The 18679-nt window shown below is 45.1% G+C and overlaps 1 protein-coding gene across 16 annotated transcripts in view; it reads left to right on the forward strand.

The window, feature by feature from the left end:
- The window catches only part of LOC139565961 (forkhead box protein P2-like), a 124356-nt gene that overhangs the window by 76597 nt on the left and 29080 nt on the right, over nucleotides 1-18679 (forward strand). For 6 of the 16 annotated variants that reach the window (XM_071386682.1, XM_071386681.1, XM_071386677.1 and 3 more), the window contains 6 exons: nucleotides 4606-4743; nucleotides 5715-5774; nucleotides 6192-6281; nucleotides 13983-14166; nucleotides 15052-15313; nucleotides 17301-17405. In XM_071386682.1, coding sequence (XP_071242783.1) covers nucleotides 4606-4743; nucleotides 5715-5774; nucleotides 6192-6281; nucleotides 13983-14166; nucleotides 15052-15313; nucleotides 17301-17405 — 839 coding nt within the window. The remainder of the gene's footprint in view (nucleotides 1-4605; nucleotides 4744-5714; nucleotides 5775-6191; nucleotides 6282-13982; nucleotides 14167-15051; nucleotides 15314-17300; nucleotides 17406-18679) is intronic. The other 10 variants (XM_071386684.1, XM_071386680.1, XM_071386679.1 and 7 more) reach the window with 5 other exon arrangements.

Raw genomic sequence — 18679 nt, forward strand, 5'->3', positions numbered from 1 at the left:
GAAGGAGGCCTGGTAGGAAGCCTTGGTGGTCTGGCCTTGAAGTAGACCCCTATCAATAAGAGCCTGGCCACCATTGGCAGTAATTGGTTAGTAAATGAGCAGTGTCGACTGAAAAGGGACTGGAGGGGTCAGAAGTTCAGCAGCTCAGAGGGAGTCTGTAGTTTGGGGCCCTTGGCCCCTGGGGAGCCCGGGATTGAGATGAATTAGAGGGGGACACTGGAGGAATTCCATTCCTCTCTCTCTCTCTTTCCTCTCTCTATCCCTCTCTCTTCTCTGGGCTAAAATGGGTCTAACACCTTAATTAACACTGAAGCTTGTCTCTGCCAAGCAGCTCAAGTAATTACCACCTGACGCCCCTCCATTTCTCATTTTATTTATCTAAACAGTATCTGTGGCTGCACTGAGACCGTTTAGCTAGTGCTGAAGAGGCCCTTATGTTATTCACTCCATTCACCATCCCATCTCCGGCCCAGTTTATGCCTCAGTCCCACATCTAATCGGGAACTTCCCCCACTTATTACCGCTAAGTGAATTCTAGGGAAATTGAGGGAAATGCATGTCTTTTTTTCACCCCTTAATTGTTTAAGTTTTAACTCTGATACTGTGGGATATGTCCATCTCCGGCCTTTAGTGTAATTTGATTTGGTCATAAATCCATTGTCGTAGAGATAAGCCCACGTGGGTATAATCGCTGAAGTGCATTCATCTGCCCGTTGGTCCGGTTCGATGCGGAGAGCCACCGTTTTTAATCGCACAATTCTCAGTCAAATCAAACAAAATACGAGGCCTCTCACCGGAAATAAACCGCAACTGCTGCCTTGGCGTCTAGAGTTACCTGATCACTTCTCTCCGGAGAAGAAGTTGACCTTTTGCAGCCGCGAAGAGGTTTGTTCGTTCTCTGGCTCGGTGTGTGACAAGCGAGAGAGAGCACCTTAATGATGTGCTTGTTCTTGTGAGGGGCAGCCGATGTTTTCTCATCAGGATCCAATTTAAAGGTCCTTTGTTCTGCACTCAGACCTTGGAGCTAAGCAGCAAACCACACGGCCTCCAAAGTTCAAGTTGATAGTCATCGTCTTTCCTATATGCCTGCTTTCTTAAGGCAAAGGACATAAACAAATAGGGAGCAAACAGAGAGCGCCCGAGACTGCTTTGATTGCCATGCTGTGTGTTGTTTTGTTTAGAATCCTGTTAACCTACATACCAATTATATGACGTGTTACTTTTGAGGATTTGGAGTAGGACCATTTGGGAACAATATGCACGTATAAAAGAATTAGAAACATCCATTTCTGTTATTACCGTCCTCCCCCGGTTACCATCCTCAACTGTAGCTAACTTTCAAATGATTGACGAAATCCCATTCGGTTGTTGTTGTTGTCGTCGTAGTAGATTGGTAACGTGGTTCCTTTGGATGACAGAGGAGCTAGCTAGCTAGCCTAGCGTTGTTGGATGTCATGGTGGTGGTCTGATCCTGTGCGTGAGAGAACCGCTCATTGTCCGCCCGTGTTTATGACGGCGACGGTCCCTGTAAATGCTCATTAAGAGAAGCAATTCAGCCTCCGTTCCTTTCAATTCACTGCTCTTGTCAATCAAGCGGCCCGGGCTGCGGTATCCTGCGGAATGGAGGTGTTCTATTCCGGCAATTATCATGTCATATACTCGGAAATGTAAATGAACGTGTGTAAAATTAAATGTATGGGTTGTCAGTGAAGAATAAGAACCAGGAGAGCAATTACTTATCGTCTTTCATCTTGGAGGCTCTGATACGTCAAGCAGAAAAGCATTCAGTATAAATGCCTGGAATTAGCTTTGTGCTGGGGCTTCAACAATGGACCAAGGGCCGGGGCCTTCCTCTCCTCCGCCTCGCCTGCCTCTCTTTTTGTTTGGGGAAGAGCGATGAAATGAAGATGATTATCATCCATCACTCGCGAGTTAAAAAGCTAATGAATGCGGGAAAGCCAATACCTCGACTTCATTTGTTGCCTGTTTTTCAATTGTCGCTTTTGAATCCCCTTGTTTTCCTTGTCAGCATACATGGGTATATATATACAGTATATATATATATATGTACATGGTGTTTAGTGGTGTAGTGATTCATTATGTGGTCTTGTATGGTTGTGTCTTTTCACTATTTACATGTTTACATTTAAAAACCCAGACTCACACCAGGTTCAACCACATGAACCACAGGATCCTCATTCAAGCAGCCAATTAATGGGTTGAAATGAAAGCATTGTCATCCTGTCCCCCACAATTCAACGGGGTGTCTCCCCAGTGTAATTATAAGTCTCAGATGTATCTTAAGGTTTAATAACACTGGCCTGTGGAAGCACGGCGCATTTAGTCACGTGCAGATGTTTCATTTGTGACTTTTGTTGCTTTGTTTGGCCTCTTTCTTTTGTGTCTCCTTAACGAAGTGCGGAAGAGAGTGAGGCTCCTGCTATAACACAACAGCCTTCACACACACACTCGCGCCCACACACACACACACACACACACACACACACACACACACACACACACACACACACACACACACACACACACACACACTCTCTCTCTAAGACCCTAATGAACAATGGTGGCAGGCTAGGATTTGTTTGAATATGAATGTGGCGGTGGGGTGGGGTGGGGTGGCGTGGAGGAGGATGGGGCTGGGGATGGAGTTTGACCTTCAGCTGTGATTTTCAGTTCATCAGGATTAGTCAAGCTGGGCGATCAGGAGCGCTAATGCATAATGACTTCTAAAATGAAAAATGTGTAGTGACCATGCAAATGTCTCAGCTAATCAAAGAGGGGAACCTGGGCTGAGGAGAGGAGAGAAGAGCAAAACAAGGACGTGTCAAGGCCTGAGAGATGGGGGGGGGGGGGGGGTTGAGGGGAGGGGGGGATACAGGGTGAGATGTATGGAAAGTAATCAAGCAGCTTGATTAAACAGTAGCTTTAGACGTTAGGGGGGCAGGAGGGTCTTATTGGCCCTTTCTGTCATGCCGTCATCATATACTGTCATAGCGACTATGTGCTAAACGATGTCGCAATTAGCGAGGGCTATGGAATGGCCACAACTACATACTAAAATATTCAGGGTAGTCCTATTCTTTAAAGACGCCTGCGAGAGACTTTAATTCATCTTATCTTAGCATACGATACTATTTGGTACACTATTCTGCATCCGCAATGGTTGGATGTGTCATATCAGAGCCTGTGTAATGGAATATTAAAATGCCTAAAGCCGGTGCAGTCAAGTAACACTTTCAGAATAAACCATGTCCCCAACAGGTGTTAGTGAAAGTTTCAAATTCCTTTATTCAGCAGCATAGCAGAGTAAACAAACTCATCCCAGCGTTTGTTTTCATTCCAGTCATTGTAAAAAAAAATATATATATAATAATACCAGGCATGAAGAATTGAACAAGAAGTGATGGAAACATTAGAGCTACATTCCCTTGTTTCTATGTGTTTCAGGCAATCAAAGTGAGAAGCAAAGAATAGTTTAATCTCTCTTGCTTTGTTATTGGTCTGTTGTGTTCGAAAGTCACTATCTACTCTCTAATACGCCGGCAGGTAGCCTAGTGGTTAGAGCGTTGGGCCAGGAATCAAAAGGTTGTTAGATCGAATCCCCGAGCCGATAAGGTAAAAATCTGCCGTTCTGCCCCTGAACAAGGCATTTAACCCACTGTTCCTAGGCCGTCATTGTAAATAAGACTTTGTTTTTAACTGACTTGCCTAGTTAAATAAAGGTGAAATAAAATAAATAAGACTTTGGCTGAGAAATATATATCTTTGTTTTGTTTTGGTGAAGTTCTCTCTAGCAGTTTTGACAGCAGCTAGTAATTGAATGATTCTTATCACCTAAAAAATGACATACGTTTTTCAAAATGACACGTCAGTCGAGAAAGAATCGCGCCTCTGGCTGCTTTTCGTGAGAGTGAAGAAGTAGAAAAACTTCTGTGCGCTGCAGAACGCCAGCTGGTAATTCCACGAACAGAATTGTCTACCAGCACCAACTAGCACCAATTCTCTTAGAGCAAGTTTCTCCAAGAATCATCTCCCTCTCTGTCTCTCCAAGGCTCTTTCTGAGTGATCTCCAACCCCAGGGTCTGTCTGGGTGCTGGCATGCTCATTGTGCATGCCAAGTGTCCACTTCAACTGTGTTATTTTAATCAACTTTGGAGTTGTGCATTTTCCTGCTGTTCCACAATGGCCGCCACTGATAGGCATGCCTAAGGCGGTTCAAGGGTTCAGCTAATTAGGGTATACGTCTATTTAAATCCCTCTCTTCTCCCAGTGGGCGGACTGTCAAAAATAAGGCAAGGAAACACAAAGGCACAGCACCCATCCATCCTTCAGCACAGAGTGCCTCAGCACAAGGGTGACGGGAGACATGCTTTCTCTACCTTTTGGTCCCCAATTACCATGCTCCCAGTGGGCTCTGAGGCCAGCCAGACCCTGACTCTCTCTCTCTCTCTCTCTCTCTCCCTCTCTCTCTCTCTCTCTCTCTCTCTCTCTCTCTCTTTGTCTCTCTCCCTTCCTCCCTCTCTTTCTCTCTCTCTGTATCTCCGTTGCTCCCCCTTTCTCTCTCTCTCTATCGCACCCACCCTCCAGGTGCCAGTGTCGGTGGCCATGATGAGTCCCCAGGTGATCACCCCCCAGCAGATGCAGCAGATCCTCCAGCAGCAGGTCCTATCCCCTCAGCAGCTCCAGGCCCTGCTCCAACAGCAGCAGGCTGTCATGCTGCAGCAGGTACCTAACATACACACACACCTAGTAGATAGACACAGAGAGACACGCACAGTAACACACCCACCCACACAACCACATACACACCGAGAGACATTCACCTAGACACACACACACAGTTACATAGTCATACACACGCAGTTAAATGCGTATGGTCACATAATGCCTGCATCCATTGAACCGCACACACACACACACACACACACACACACACACACACACACACACACACACACACACACACACACACACACACACACACACACACACACACACACACACACACACACACACACACACACACACACACACACACACTGCCTGTGTAGCACTGTATACCCACCACACATAAGGTACGGTACATCCACACCCGCTGCGCCCTTGACACAGTTATAAAAGAGAGACTAAAAGTGACGCACTTTGACCACGTCACAACCAATTACCTGTATCCCTCCGCGGGTCTATTTCCTGGGAGCCCTCGGGAAAGGTAAAAGCTGTCAGGATAGTTACTGTAGATATGAGGAAGTCAATGAAAGAGGGGTGGAGCGAATACAGGAAGTGAGACAGGCTGGGTCGTATGTGGAAGGAGCTGAGTTTTCCATCATTATTTCAGAGATAGACCACAGTGAGAAAATAGGGAACTATTGTTTCATCAACTACTATCTTTAGTGGATTTTAGGAATTCATTAAGTTTCAGGAAGATGTCCCATGCAGGCTAGAAACTGATTGCAATTGATATTCTTTATAAGACTTTTTACCCTGCTGTATCTACTCTTTCTTCAGGATTCACTGAGAGTAGCATAGACAGCAGAGAGTGGATGTTATGTGCGATGTGTATTAAACACATTACTTTTAGAGTGATGAATCCGGTCCTTTTGAGTGTGCTGTATTCACTTTAAAGCATTTCAGTGCCTATCAAGACATTAGACCAAAAACCGTATTCTAGTTAATATGATTAATTGTGCCCCCTCCAGTACTGTGCGAGGCCATTTAAAGTCCATATGGAGAAGACATGGCGGGAGAGCGAGACTACAGTATGTGTGTCCCCTGCTAGAAAATGAATACGATTATTTATGGCACTTCCACTGTGTGTTATTCGTAACCAACATGTGTTGTCGTGGCACCTCATTTTCCAAAAATAAAATACAAATGAATTACAACATGTCAGAACCTTGGCAAATGCTCTTTTTGCTGCTCTAGTATGGAAACAGATTCCTCATTAACTTTACAAACACACTGCTACAGTATTATACCATATGGTCAATATACTCTGTCTCGGTAAATCGAGGCTTTCCACTGCCCAAAACGTCACACACCATACCAATGAAACCAAGAGAAAAGAAGCATTTGCCAATGTCTATTTACATAGCCAGAAGATAATATGGACATTCTCCTGGGTTACCTGGCATATTTTTTTTAAATCATCTATCTCTCTTTCTTCCCCCTCCCAGCAACATCTGCAGGAGTTTTATAAGAAACACCAGGAGCAGCTACACCTGCAGCTTTTACAACAGCAGCACCCTGAAAAGCAAGCGAAAGAGGTGGGTATCTGTTGAGACCCGGAATGGCCTGAGAGTGGGAGGCGAGACAAGCCGAGGAACAAGTCTAGATGATGCCTTGCTGGCTGTCTCACTCAGTTCAGTCTTCAAGGTTAGCAGCCGGAGTTTTGGGGAAACCTTCCCATGCTTCTGGGATTCCACAGAGCAAGCTAGCTAATCCAAAGCCGGTGTTCTCTAATGTCAGCTAGTGGTTCTCCCAGTGTTACTGTATGTGTACTGTATGTGCCTGGGTGTGTCTTTGGTGGACTAAGCCCTGACACTTGTTATCTGCCACTGGGGAAGACTTGGGGAGAAATGACGGGGGAAGGGGGGGGGGGGGGGGTTCTCTCCCTCCTTCTAAAACATGTAAATGGAGGACGTGATGTTAAATAGCTAAAAAAGCCCAGTTTGAGCCGAGAGAGAGAGACAGGACCGAGTCACAGGGTCTGCTGATTAATGAACTGCTTCTGTGGGTTTGGGCCGAGTGGCGAGCAGCAGAAAAGTTAGAGTGGGACGCGCTCATAAATCACACTGACAGCCCGCCAGTCTACCGGGCGAGGCTCGCAGTCTGTCACAGGAGCCGAACATCGTAGCATGCCGCACGCTGTGCCGGGGCCAAATCTAAACAAAACATGGGGAAGCAGTTCAATTGATCTAGAAAAAGTATCACAGACACCTTTTCCCTGTTACATCTCTCTCTCTCTACCTCTCTCTCTCTCTACCTCTCTCTCTCTCTCTCTCTCTCTCTCTCTCTCTCTCTCTCTCTCTCTCTCCTCTCTCTCTCTCTCTCTCTCTCTCTCTCTCTCTCTCTCTCTCTCTCTCTCTCTCTCTACCTCTCTCTCTCTCTCTCTCTCTACCTCTACCTCTCTACCTCTCTACCTCTCTCTACCTCTCTCTCTCTCTCTCTCTCTCTCTACCTCTACCTCTCTACCTCTCTACCTCTCTCTCTACCTCTGTACCTCTCTACCTCTCTCTCTCTCTCTCTCTCTCTCTCTCTCTCTACCTCTCTCTCTCTCTCTCTCTCTCTCTCTCCCTATCTACCTCTCTACCTCTCTCTCTCTCTACCTCTCTCTCTCTCTCTCTCTCTACCTCTCTACCTCTCTACCTCTCTCTCTACCTCTATCTACCTCTCTCCCTCTCTCTCTCTCTCTCTCTCTCTCTCTCTCTCTCTCTCTCTCTCTCTCTCTCTCTCTCTCTCTCTCTCAAATTCAAATTCAAATTCAAGCTGCTTTATTGGCATGAAAAACATTGTGTCAATATTGCCAAAGCAACAATGTATACAATATACATTGTAATACAATTAAAACAATGACAAATAATAATATAGAATGGCAGTAAATAATAATACAAAATTAAATATAAAAATAGTAACAATAAAATGGTAACAGTCAATAGTCGAATGTTATGTATGGTGTAATGCACCACTACCACCACCACCATCATTAAACTGCTATCATTACCATTACCACCCATACCATTACTATTTGGAATGATAAACAACAATAATAATACTAATAACAATAACAGTAAAAACAATAACAGTCATAATAAGTAAGTTACTGCTTACTATGCAGATGTTATTATTCAGTGTCCCTCAGGCTATGGCAGGCAAATATATATTTGGCTGCAAGAGGAGCCATTGCTCCTTCGCCCATGAGTATTTTTAGTTTTTCCTCTGGGTTTAATAAGTTAAAATTTGGAATAAATGTAGTCATTTCTGTGAATAATGAATCTCTTGGTGAGGAATATTTATCACAGTAAAGGAGAAAGTGCATCTCTGTTTCTACCTCCCCTGTCGTGCAGTGACCACATACACGCTCCTCTTTGGGTAGCCATGTCTTTTTATGTCTGCCGGTTTCTATTGCCAATCGGTGGTCACTCAGCCTGTACTTGGTAAGGATCTGTCTCTGCTTCGAATCTCTGACAGAGTAGAGATATTCAGCCAATTCATATTCTCTGTTTAGGGTCAGATAGCAATTTAGTCGGCTTTGGGATTTGGTTTCGTTTTTCCAATGTTGTATATATGAGTCCTTTGATTGGTTCATGATTTTGTTTATTGGAATTCTTTCTTTTGAAGCAGTGCTGGTGTCAGCTTGGTTGGTTAGGTCCAACACCAGCTGACTGAGAGGGCTCGTTTCTGGGCTCAGCTCTTGGGTTTGAAGTGCTTTAAATTGCAGACTCGAATTTGGACTTGAATTTAGATGTAGCCAAAATTTTAATGATCTTTTCTGTATTTTCATTATTACTGGAAAGCGGCCCAATTCTGCCCTACATGCATTAGTTGGTGTATTTCTCTGGACTTGTAGGATTTTCCGACAGAATTCTGCATGTAGGGTTTCAATTGGATGTTTGTCCCACATTTTAAAGTCCAGTTTATTGAGTGGCCCCCAAACCTCACTTCCGTAAAGAGCTATTGGTAGGATTACACTGTCAAATATTTTGGTCCAAATTCTAATTGGGATGTTGATTTTGAATAATTTCATTTTTATTGCATACAATGCTCTGCGGGCTTTTTCTTTGAGTGCATTCACTGCCATATTAAAGTTTCCCGATGCAGATATGGTCAGACCAAGGTAGGTGTAATTTTTTGTGTGTTCAATGATGGTGTTGTTCAGGGTGAATTTATATTTGTGTTTCTGACATCTGTTTTGTTTTTGGAAAATCATGATTTTAGTTTTTGGGAAATTTACTGCCAGGGCCCAATTATGGCAATATTGCTCTAGAATATTAATGTTCTGTTGAAGACCTTCTTTGGTTGGTGATAGAAGTACCAAGTCATCAGCATATAGCAGGTATTTCACCTCTGTGTCAAATAGTGTGAGTCCTGGGGCTGGAGAATGGTCCAACATGTCTGCTAATTCATTGATATAAATGTTGAAAAGATTTGGACTCAAACTACAGCCTTGCCTCACACCTCGACATTGTGAAAAGAATTCTGTTCTTTGGTTTTTGATTTTTATTGCACACTTGTTTTCTGTGTACATACATTTTATTAAGTCATACACCTTACCACCAAGCCCACTTTGTAGAATTTTGTAGAATAGCCCTTCGTGCCAAATAGAATCAAATGCTTTTTTAAAGTCAATAAAGCAAGCAAAGATTTTGCCCTCTTTTTTTTGGTGGACGTGTTTATTAATTAGTGTGTGTAAGGTGTATATATGGTCAGTAGTGCGATGGTTAGGGAGAAAGCCAATTTGACATTTAGTTATTACATTTTTTTCTTGAAGAAAGGTTTGGATTCTTGAATTCAAAATGCTACAGAAAACCTTTCCCAAGTTACTGTTTACACAAATTCCCCTGTAATTATTGGGGTCTGATTTGTCTCCACTTTTGTGGATAGGGGAGATGAGCCCCTGGTTCCAGACATCAGGGAAGCAGCCAGAAGTTAAAACCATGTTGAACAATTTAAGCACAGCATTTTGCAACTCAGGTGTGCTGTTTTTCAGCATTTCATTTCTGATGTTGTCTAGACCACAAGCCTTCTTTGATTTAATAGATTTGAGCTTTTCATTTAGTTCTTGTTGGGTTATTGGGTAATCTAATGGATTTTGGTTATTTTTAATGACTGATTCAAGGATGTTCAATTTTTCTTTAATTTCTAATTGGTTCTGTTTTAAGTCTTTTTGTGGGATGTTTTTGTATAGATTATCAAAATAAGTTTTCCAAATTCCTACATCTTGTATGGCTAATTCTTGTGGCTTTGTTGTGCTTAAATTGTTCCACATGTCCCAGAACTGATTTTGGTCAATTGCGTTTTCAATTTCATCAAGTGTCTTGTTGGTATAATTCAGTTTCTTGCGTTTCAGTGTATGTTTATACTGTTTCAGAGTTTCAAAGTATTCATATCGTAGCTCTGGGTTGTTTTGCTGCTTATGTTTTTTGTTTGACATTTGTCTTAGGTGTTTTCTAATTGTTTTACATTCATTATCAAACCATTTGTCAGAAACATTTTGTTTTTTGTTTCTGATGTTGCATTTCTTTGGTTTTCTCAAATTTGCTTTCGATGCTGCTTTTTGGAATATGCAGTTGATGTTTAGAGTAGCCGAATTGACACCATCTTTATTGTTTTGGTATTGTGAGTTATTGAAAAACTGTATAGAGTTCATCATTTCTTTTGAGTTCAATGTTTCAATGAATCTCTCTGCACTGTTTGGAGCCCATCTGTATGATTGGTTTATGTTGAATAGTTTATTGGGCAGTTTTTTTGAATGAATATTGCCGGTTAATTTCTCTCTCTCTCTCTCTCTCTCTCTCTCTCTCTCTACCTCTCTCTCTCTCTCTCTCTCTCTCTCTCTCTCTCTCTACCTCTCTCTCTCTCTCTCTCTACCTCTCTACCTCTCTACCTCTCTCTCTACCTCTGTACCTCTCTACCTCTCTCTCTCTATCTACCTCTCTCCCTCTCTCTCCCTCTCTCTCTCTCTATCTACCTCTCTCTCTACCTCTCTCCCTCTCTCTCTCTCCCTCTCTCTCCCTATCTACCTCTCTATCTCTCTCTCTCTTTCTCTCTCTCTCTCTCTCTACTCTCTCTCTCTATATCTCTCTCTCTACCTCTCTCTCTCTCTCTATCTACCTCTCTACCTCTCTCTCTCTTCCCTCATACCTCGCTCCATCTCTCTCCCTCTCTCTCTCTACCTCTCTCCCTCTCTCTCTTCCCTCATACCTCGCTCCATCTCTCTCCCTCTCTCTCTCTACCTCTCTACCTCTCTCCCTCTCTCTCTCTCTACCTCTCTCCCTCTCTCTCTCTACCTCTCTCCCTCTCTCTCTCTTCCCTCATACCTCCATCTCTCTCTCTCTACCTCTCTCCCTCTCTCTCTCTTCCCTCATACCTCCCTCGATCTCTCTCTCTCTACCTCTCTCCCTCTCTACCTCTCTCCCTCTCTCTCTCTTCCCTCATACCTCGCTCCATCTCTCTCCCTCTCTCTCTCTACCTCTCTCCCTCTCTCTCTTCCCTCATACCTCCCTCCATCTCTCTCTCTCTACCTCTCTCCCTCTCTCTCTCTACCTCTCCCTCTCTCTCTCAATTCAATTCAATTCAATTCAAGGGGCTTTATTGGCATGGGAAACATGTGTTAACATTGCCAAAGCAAGTGAGGTAGGTAATATACAAAAGTCAAATAAACAATAAAAATGAACAGTAAACATTACACATACAGAAGTTTCAAAACAATAAAGACATTACAAATGTCATATTATATATATGCAGTGTTGTAACAATGTACAAATGGTTAAAGCACACAAGTTAAAATAAATAAACATAAATATGGGTTGTATTTACAGTGGTGTTTGTTCTTCACTGGTTGCCCTTTTCTTGTGGCAACAAGAATCTCTCTCCCTCTCTCTCTCTACCTCTCTCCCTCTACCTCTCTACCTCTCTCCCTCTCTCTCTCTTCCCTCATACCTCCCTCCATCTCTCTCTCTCTACCTCTCTCCCTCTCTCTCTATTCATTCATACCTCCATCTCTCTCTCTCAACCTCTCTCCCGCTCTCTCTCTTCCCTCATACCTCCATCTCTCTCTCTCTACCTCTCTCCCTCTCTCTCTATTCATTCATACCTCCATCTCTCTCTCTACCTCTCTCCCGCTCTCTCTCTTCCCTCATACCTCCATCTCTCTCTCTCTACCTCTCTCCCTCTCTCTCTCTTCCCTCATACCTCCATCTCTCTCTCTACCTCTCTCCCTCTCTCTCTCTTCCCTCATATCTCCATCTCTCTCTCTCTACCTCTCTCCCTCTCTCTCTCTTCCCTCATACCTCCATCTCTCTCTCTCTACCTCTCTCCCTCTCTCTCTCTTCCCTCATACCTCCCTCCATCTCTCTCTCTCTACCTCTCTCCCTCTCTCTCACTTCCCTCATTCCTCCCTCCATCTCTCTCTCTCTACCTCTCTCCCTCTTCCCTCCTATCTCCCTCCATCTCTCTCTCTACCTCTCTCCCTCTCTCTCTCTTCCCTCCTACCTCCCTCCATCTCTCTCTCTCTCTACCTCTCTCCCTCTCTCTCTCTTCCCTCTTCCCTCCCTCCACCTCTCTCTCTCTACCTCTCTCCCTCTCTCTCTCTTCCCTCATACCTCCTTCCATCTCTCTCTCTCTACCTCTCTCCTTCTCTCTCTCTTCCCTCATACCTCCTTCCATCTCTCTATCTCTACCTCTCTCCCACTCTCTCTCTTCCCTCATACCTCCCTCCATCTCTCTCTCTACCTCTCCCTCTCTCTCTCTTTCCTCATACCTCCCTCCATCTCTCTCTCTCTCTACCTCTCTCCCTCGCTCTCTCTATTCCCTCCTACCTCCCTCCATCTCTCTCTCCCTCTCTCTCTATTCCCTCCTACCTCCCTCCATCTCTCTCTGTCTGTTCAAGCAGCCCATTATGCAGACCCTACAGGAAGCTGCTACTGACCTCCCGGAGGCTTTGTTTCTGTTTGGATTTTGTGAATAGAATTTTCAGCCCTCCGTCGCCATCAAATATGGAATAGAAATTGCTCCCTTATTTCTCCAGAGACGGCGGGTCCAATCCACATGACTTGCGCCATTATGCAGTCTGTTTTCCAGTGAGCGCATCACAAGTTTTGTCTGTCCCCCCCACACCACCCCCCCAGGCTAGAAAGGAAAGGGTCTTCCACTGCAGCTTGTCTCTCTGTGAAGTGTGACTTCCTCCTCATATATCCTCGGGAGTGTCTCTCCACAACTCGATGGCCACCTTGGTCTTGTAATTCTTGGCAAGATTCTCCTATAATAACAAGCCTTTCCTTGAGTGTTACAATGGAATCTGATAGTAGAAAGATAGTGGAGGAAAAAGAGACGCAGGCAGAGAGAGTGATAGAGAGAGAGTGATAGAGAGAGAGAGAGAGTGAGAGAGAGAGATACAGAGATGTTGAGCTAACAGAGCCAGTTGTATGATAGCTCCATGTTTCCTAATAGACCACCAGAGATCTCATCCACAGCCCACTGAGGACTAAACTGGTAATGAAATGAGGCTCAGTTCTTGGCATGTTTACTGTTATAGAAACGTATTATACCATGGTAATACGCAGTTAGCTGTCTGATCGACATCTGCAATAACACCAGAATAGTACCGTTGTGATTAAGCCACAAAAGTCAGGGCTTTTTCCCTTCCTCTCCTGCTTGTTTTCCTGTGGATGCTTTGGCAGTTTCTGTTGTTGTTGTTGATGTTGTTTTGCTCGGGCTTACGCAATCGTCTGTCTGGCTGGTCCCGTGGTAAACAAGGTTGGGAGGGTAGGGGGAGAGGGGGAGGGAGGGGGATTACGCTGGTGTGCTCAGTAGCTGTAAATCTCCTAGCGAGTTCCCCTCGGCCCCATAAGCTGTAATAGACCATCAGCAAATGGAAGACAATTAACTATCGGCTGTGGGGGGAAGGGATTACCCAGGGCTTAATATCATACAGAGGACTCATGTCATGGTAGTCTAGAGTGGCGAGTGCAGTCCGTCAGTCTATTAGCCCAGTGTGCCTAGCTCTGCCTCGTTCAGCAAGAGGAGACAGAATAGAACAGGAACTAGGCAAAAAGGAGGCGAGGAAAGAGAGAGAAAGGAAATAGGAAGAGAGACAGGCAGTGGTTAAGATCATGGACGCGGCAGCAGCAGCATCGGCAATGGAGGCATCCTCGTCGTCAGTGTGGGCGCCCACTTTGTTGTTAATTTGTGTAATTTGTGCTCCTCTCCTGCTCCACTCCTCCTCCTCCTGCTCATCTTCACTATAGCAACAGCAGCAGCAGCAGCATCAGCAGCAGCTCGCCACCCAGCAGCTCGTCTTCCGGCAGCAACTCCTCCAGATGCAACAGCTCCAGCAGCAGCAGCACCTGCTCAACATGCAGCGCCAGGGCCTGCTCTCCCTGCCCCCGGCCCCAGGACAGGCAGCCCTCCCCGGGCAGACCATGCCACCAGGTAAGGGGGTGGCTGGAGGAAGTGAAGGGGGAGAGGAGGGGGAAGGGGAGAGAGCCTGTGGCTTCAGGGGTTCTGGGGGGGGGGGCTATATTGCACGTGACTGCTGGCGCCCACACCGCTCTCTCTCTCTAGCTCTCTTTCTATTTCCCTCTTTGTTTCTATCTTACTTTCTCTTGGTTTGTCTTCCCTTTTTGTTACTACCTCTTTCTCTCTCGCTCAGCTCAGCCTGTCTCTCCTGTGTCTGTGTCTCGCTCTCCCTCTATTCCCTCGCTCCCTGCTCACCCCTCCCTCTCTGGGTTGTTGTTGTTGTTGTTGTTTACTGCCTGCCTCTCAGTAGGCAGCGAAGAAAAGAGACAAGAGGAGCCGCTTCCATTTTCTCTCGCCTCGCCAAGAAGTAAACACGTGTTGACCAAAATGGCGGGGGCGGGGCGCGAAAACAACAACAACAACTAGGAAGAAACAAAACGAAGGGGGGTTAATTACCGGTGTGAGGCTGAAACAAAAGGACAATGGGTGTTTATCTAGCTCGATAATATCATTTGTGCTCACTGAATTCTGCTTTCTCTGTGACTGTAATCCGGTGGCAGCCATTGTGGATCGATGCCCGTGGTTCCCCGTAGACTTCATTGGAACACTGCATTCTTATTAAGTAGAGCCGCTGACGAGATCATCCCAGTTAATCTCTCAGTGTAGCCGTGTGTCATTTGATTCAAAAACTAATCCTGAGTTAGAGACGAATGTAGGCAGTAAACAGGAGGAAGCTATTTCTGTTGGTTTGTGATGACTCTGTGTTGATGTAGTCTACAAGACGTCAGCTCCAGGCTTTGTAGTGTGTGCGTAACTGTATTGTAACTGTGTTGGTCCTCTGTTTCTCCCCTCTCCCAGCTGGACTGAGCCCAGCAGAGCTCCAACAGTTGTGGAAGGACGTGACCGGTGGCGGCCACAACTTGGAGGACAACGACATCAAACACGGCGTCGGCGGCCTGGACCTGACCACTACCAACTCTTCCTCGACTACCTGCTCTACCCCTTCCAAAGCGTCACCTCCCATCTCCCACCACTCCATCGCCAACGGCCAGTCTCCCGCACTCAATTCCAGAAGAGAGAGGGAGCGAGAGAGGGAACGGGAAAGGGAGAGGTACGGAAAGTGAGCTACACATCCCGCCACCCACTACACAACGCATTGTAGACACAAAAGTTAGGACGCACAAAAAGCTTGTTGTTGGCTGGTAGTTGTTTGTTGTTTTATGGCTTTTAATAATGTACAAATACATTCAATATCTATCTATAGAAACAACCGATCAGAGTATTTGTCCCCCGTTTAGAAAACGAAAAAAATATATATATTTGTTCCTGCCGGGTTGAACAAGATGTTTTGTTTGTTTGTTCAATAGTTTATTAGTGTCTTGGTAATATTCAAAAACCAGCCTCAGCCTCCCTAGGGACAGCGTAGGATGCTATTGAACACAGTTGCTTACACCATATCAAAAGCAAGGAGAGGAAGACACCGGCAGCAATACACTGCTGTGCGAGCAGAAAGCAAAGGTAACCGCCTCGTACATTAAGTATTTAGTGGCGCTTTTCTTTTGAAATTACCTTACCTTACCTCGTGTCGTGTAAACAGAATACGTGATGCCAAGGTGGTATTTTAGAATGTTTATCCTTGCGATGCCGCCTTTACATGTGGTTCCGACTGTACGAAAACACTGTTCGCATATCTGTTTATCTGGTTCTATGCATTATTCAAGGCTCTTTCCTGCGATATAAGAAGGATGTGGCGTAGTGTAGCGGTGTGGAGAGATTACAGTGGAGGTGGATGTGTTGTGTAATTGGTTTAAAGTAGATGCTATCTGCTGCCGCCACTAAACGGGGGCTTGAAAAAGATATCTTTAGAAGGCAGACGTCCCCCTAGAGGAGAAACAAAAACAGGAGGAGGAGGAGGAGGGAGGGGAAAAAAAGAGAAAGAAAACACTTTTTATCTGTTAGTGTCCCCCGGGGGGGCGTGGCGTCTCGTAATGATCGAACGCGGAGTATTGTCAAGGAGAGATGCTTACTAACACACAGCGGATCGATGGGGGGAAAGCCTGTCTGTAGAAACCATGTGTGAGCGCTCACACACACACACACACACACACACCCTCCAACCCCCCAAATACAGAAACAAGTGGAGCCGAAAGGTTAAACCGTCACTTTTAATAGGATGTGCTGTCTACTCGGGGTCGTAACTTATTCGGGTGCCATTTTCCAAGCAGGGCCCTCTCTTGTCCTCAAAATAACATGAATTACATTCATCTCATGATGAAAATTATATGGCTGTCTGGATTTGTCATGTTTACTTGAAACCCCTCCGTTGATCACTTTACAAGATGAAGAAATAGGGGTTGGAAAAATAAGAAAATAAAATGTGAATGGGTTGCCTGGATGGCTTTTTCACACATTGTTTAGAGGTTTGCAATAACATAAATAGATGGATAGCTAAACCTCTAGATCAATAATCAGATGTTAATCATATTGCTAGGCCAGCCACCCTCATCTTTTCTCCCTTCTGTTATATTAGGAACACCCTATTCCCTTTATAGTGCACTACCTTTAGCCAGAGCATCAAGAGCCTCATGGGCTCTGGCCAAAAGTAGTGCACTTTATTAGGGAATAGGGTGCTATTTCAGATGCAGACAGTAACTTCCATCCTTGGATTAATTAGGCTCCTTCCCTCCTCCTGGCAGCCTTGGCAGTTGAACTATTCAATAGAACAGGGCTGAATTGACCTGTTTTGACCTGCTTGTCGCTGATGGTAACCTGACAGCCACCAGCAGCCTCAAGCCATTATGGCTTTTTTGATGAATCTGACGCCAGTCTACCCTTCTCTCTCTCCTTCTCTCTACCTCCGATCCTTCCTTTTTTTCTCTCTCTGTCTCTTTATTTCTCCCTCTCTCCCTTTCACTCTCGCTCTCTCTCTATCCACCCCCCCATCTCTTTCTCCCCCTTCTCTCTCCCTCCCCTTCCACTCTCTCTCTCTCTCTCTCTCTCTCTCTCTCACTCTCACTCTCACTCTCACTCTATCCATCGCTCCCTCCTTCTCTCTCCCTCTCATTTTATCCCCTGTCTCTCCCTCTCTCTCTTTCTTCTCTCCTCAGCTCATTACACGAGGAAAGCGGAGCCTCCCACTCCCTCTACGGTCATGGGGTGTGCAAGTGGCCCGGTTGCGAGAGCGTCTGTGAGGACTTCGGACAGTTTTTGAAGTAGGTCTTACTCTGAGAATGTACTCTCTACGCCGTGTCTTACTCACCTCCCCTTTCCTGTACTGACCGACCGCATATATCATCATGTCTTAGCTTACACTGTGAATTTGCTTCATGACTGTGCATTACGTTACAGTCTCCTGTGTTAATACTAAAGAAATAGTACAAGCTCAATGACAGTTGCGTTTAACAACCACAGGCCAAGACAATGGCCCCCATGATATCCGATAAAGCTTCGTGTCACCCTGCCAAGCGCCTCTCGTGCCTCTTTCCCACAGCAGAAACGACGTCTTATGTTCCATGGTATAAAAGTTGTCGTCAACTAAGATGAGCTTAGCTGCTGTACATTTTTTGTTTCTCAATAATGAAGCTGTAGAGGCCTACTCTGGGGTATTTTCCACAGTACCAGAGCGACTCTTTGCGAGCTTAATCGAGGGGGGCCCAACAAAGAGATAAACACGCTTGCATCTCAATTGGGACATTTTGACGTATAGTTTGTATAGACTGTCAGGCTGCTGGCTACATTAACTCTCGGATGTAAATGATCTCCGATTTACACCCAAATCTCCTCTTCAGCTCGCCGAGTTGCCGTGAAAGGGCCTGACAGGCTTGTGTGAAGAGCGTCAAAAACGAATGGCAACTTGTATAGACGCGCGGGGGCCCCACAATGGTTGCATTCAGTGTTGTCATGGCGCCTACGACGGACTGAATGAACTCTTCATGCTCCATCAACAATTTAGTTAATTAGCTCATTTGTAATTGGTCTGCTTTGTTGCCTGGGATGTCAGTGGGAGACATCAAAGGGGAAGGTGTTTGCTAGTGCCGTAGATTACAAGTTATCACATTGCCACTCACTGGAGTAGCTAGGCTCATTCTCTCTCTTCATTCGAAAAGAGAGAAAAAAAGGGCCAAAGCGTTCATTGGAATATTCTAATTAGATTTGTAATTAACTGAGAAATAATGATCTCGTCGAGCGTTCTCACTGGTGTAAATGTCCATGTAAATTCCACACAAACTCTTTTGAAATTGGGATATTGTTCTATTTTGGGGAGGCGGATTCTTCCTTACATTACAGTGCTGTAACTCCATAACTGTGGTTCTGTGCTGATATGGAAACCCAACAGGGCCAAACCAGAGTCGTAGGATTTAGGTCAGGCAAAACCAAAGGCAGTAGCTTGGTTAATTATATAGCCGTCTGTAGCACTAGCATGTACATTAGGGCTAATGTGTGTCTGTGTAAAGAGAAATTACTGAAAGCCAGACTGGCTTAATAT

The sequence above is a fragment of the Salvelinus alpinus genome, chromosome 37 (genome assembly GCF_045679555.1).
Source record: "Salvelinus alpinus chromosome 37, SLU_Salpinus.1, whole genome shotgun sequence".
NCBI classification, from domain to species: Eukaryota; Metazoa; Chordata; class Actinopteri; order Salmoniformes; family Salmonidae; genus Salvelinus; species Salvelinus alpinus.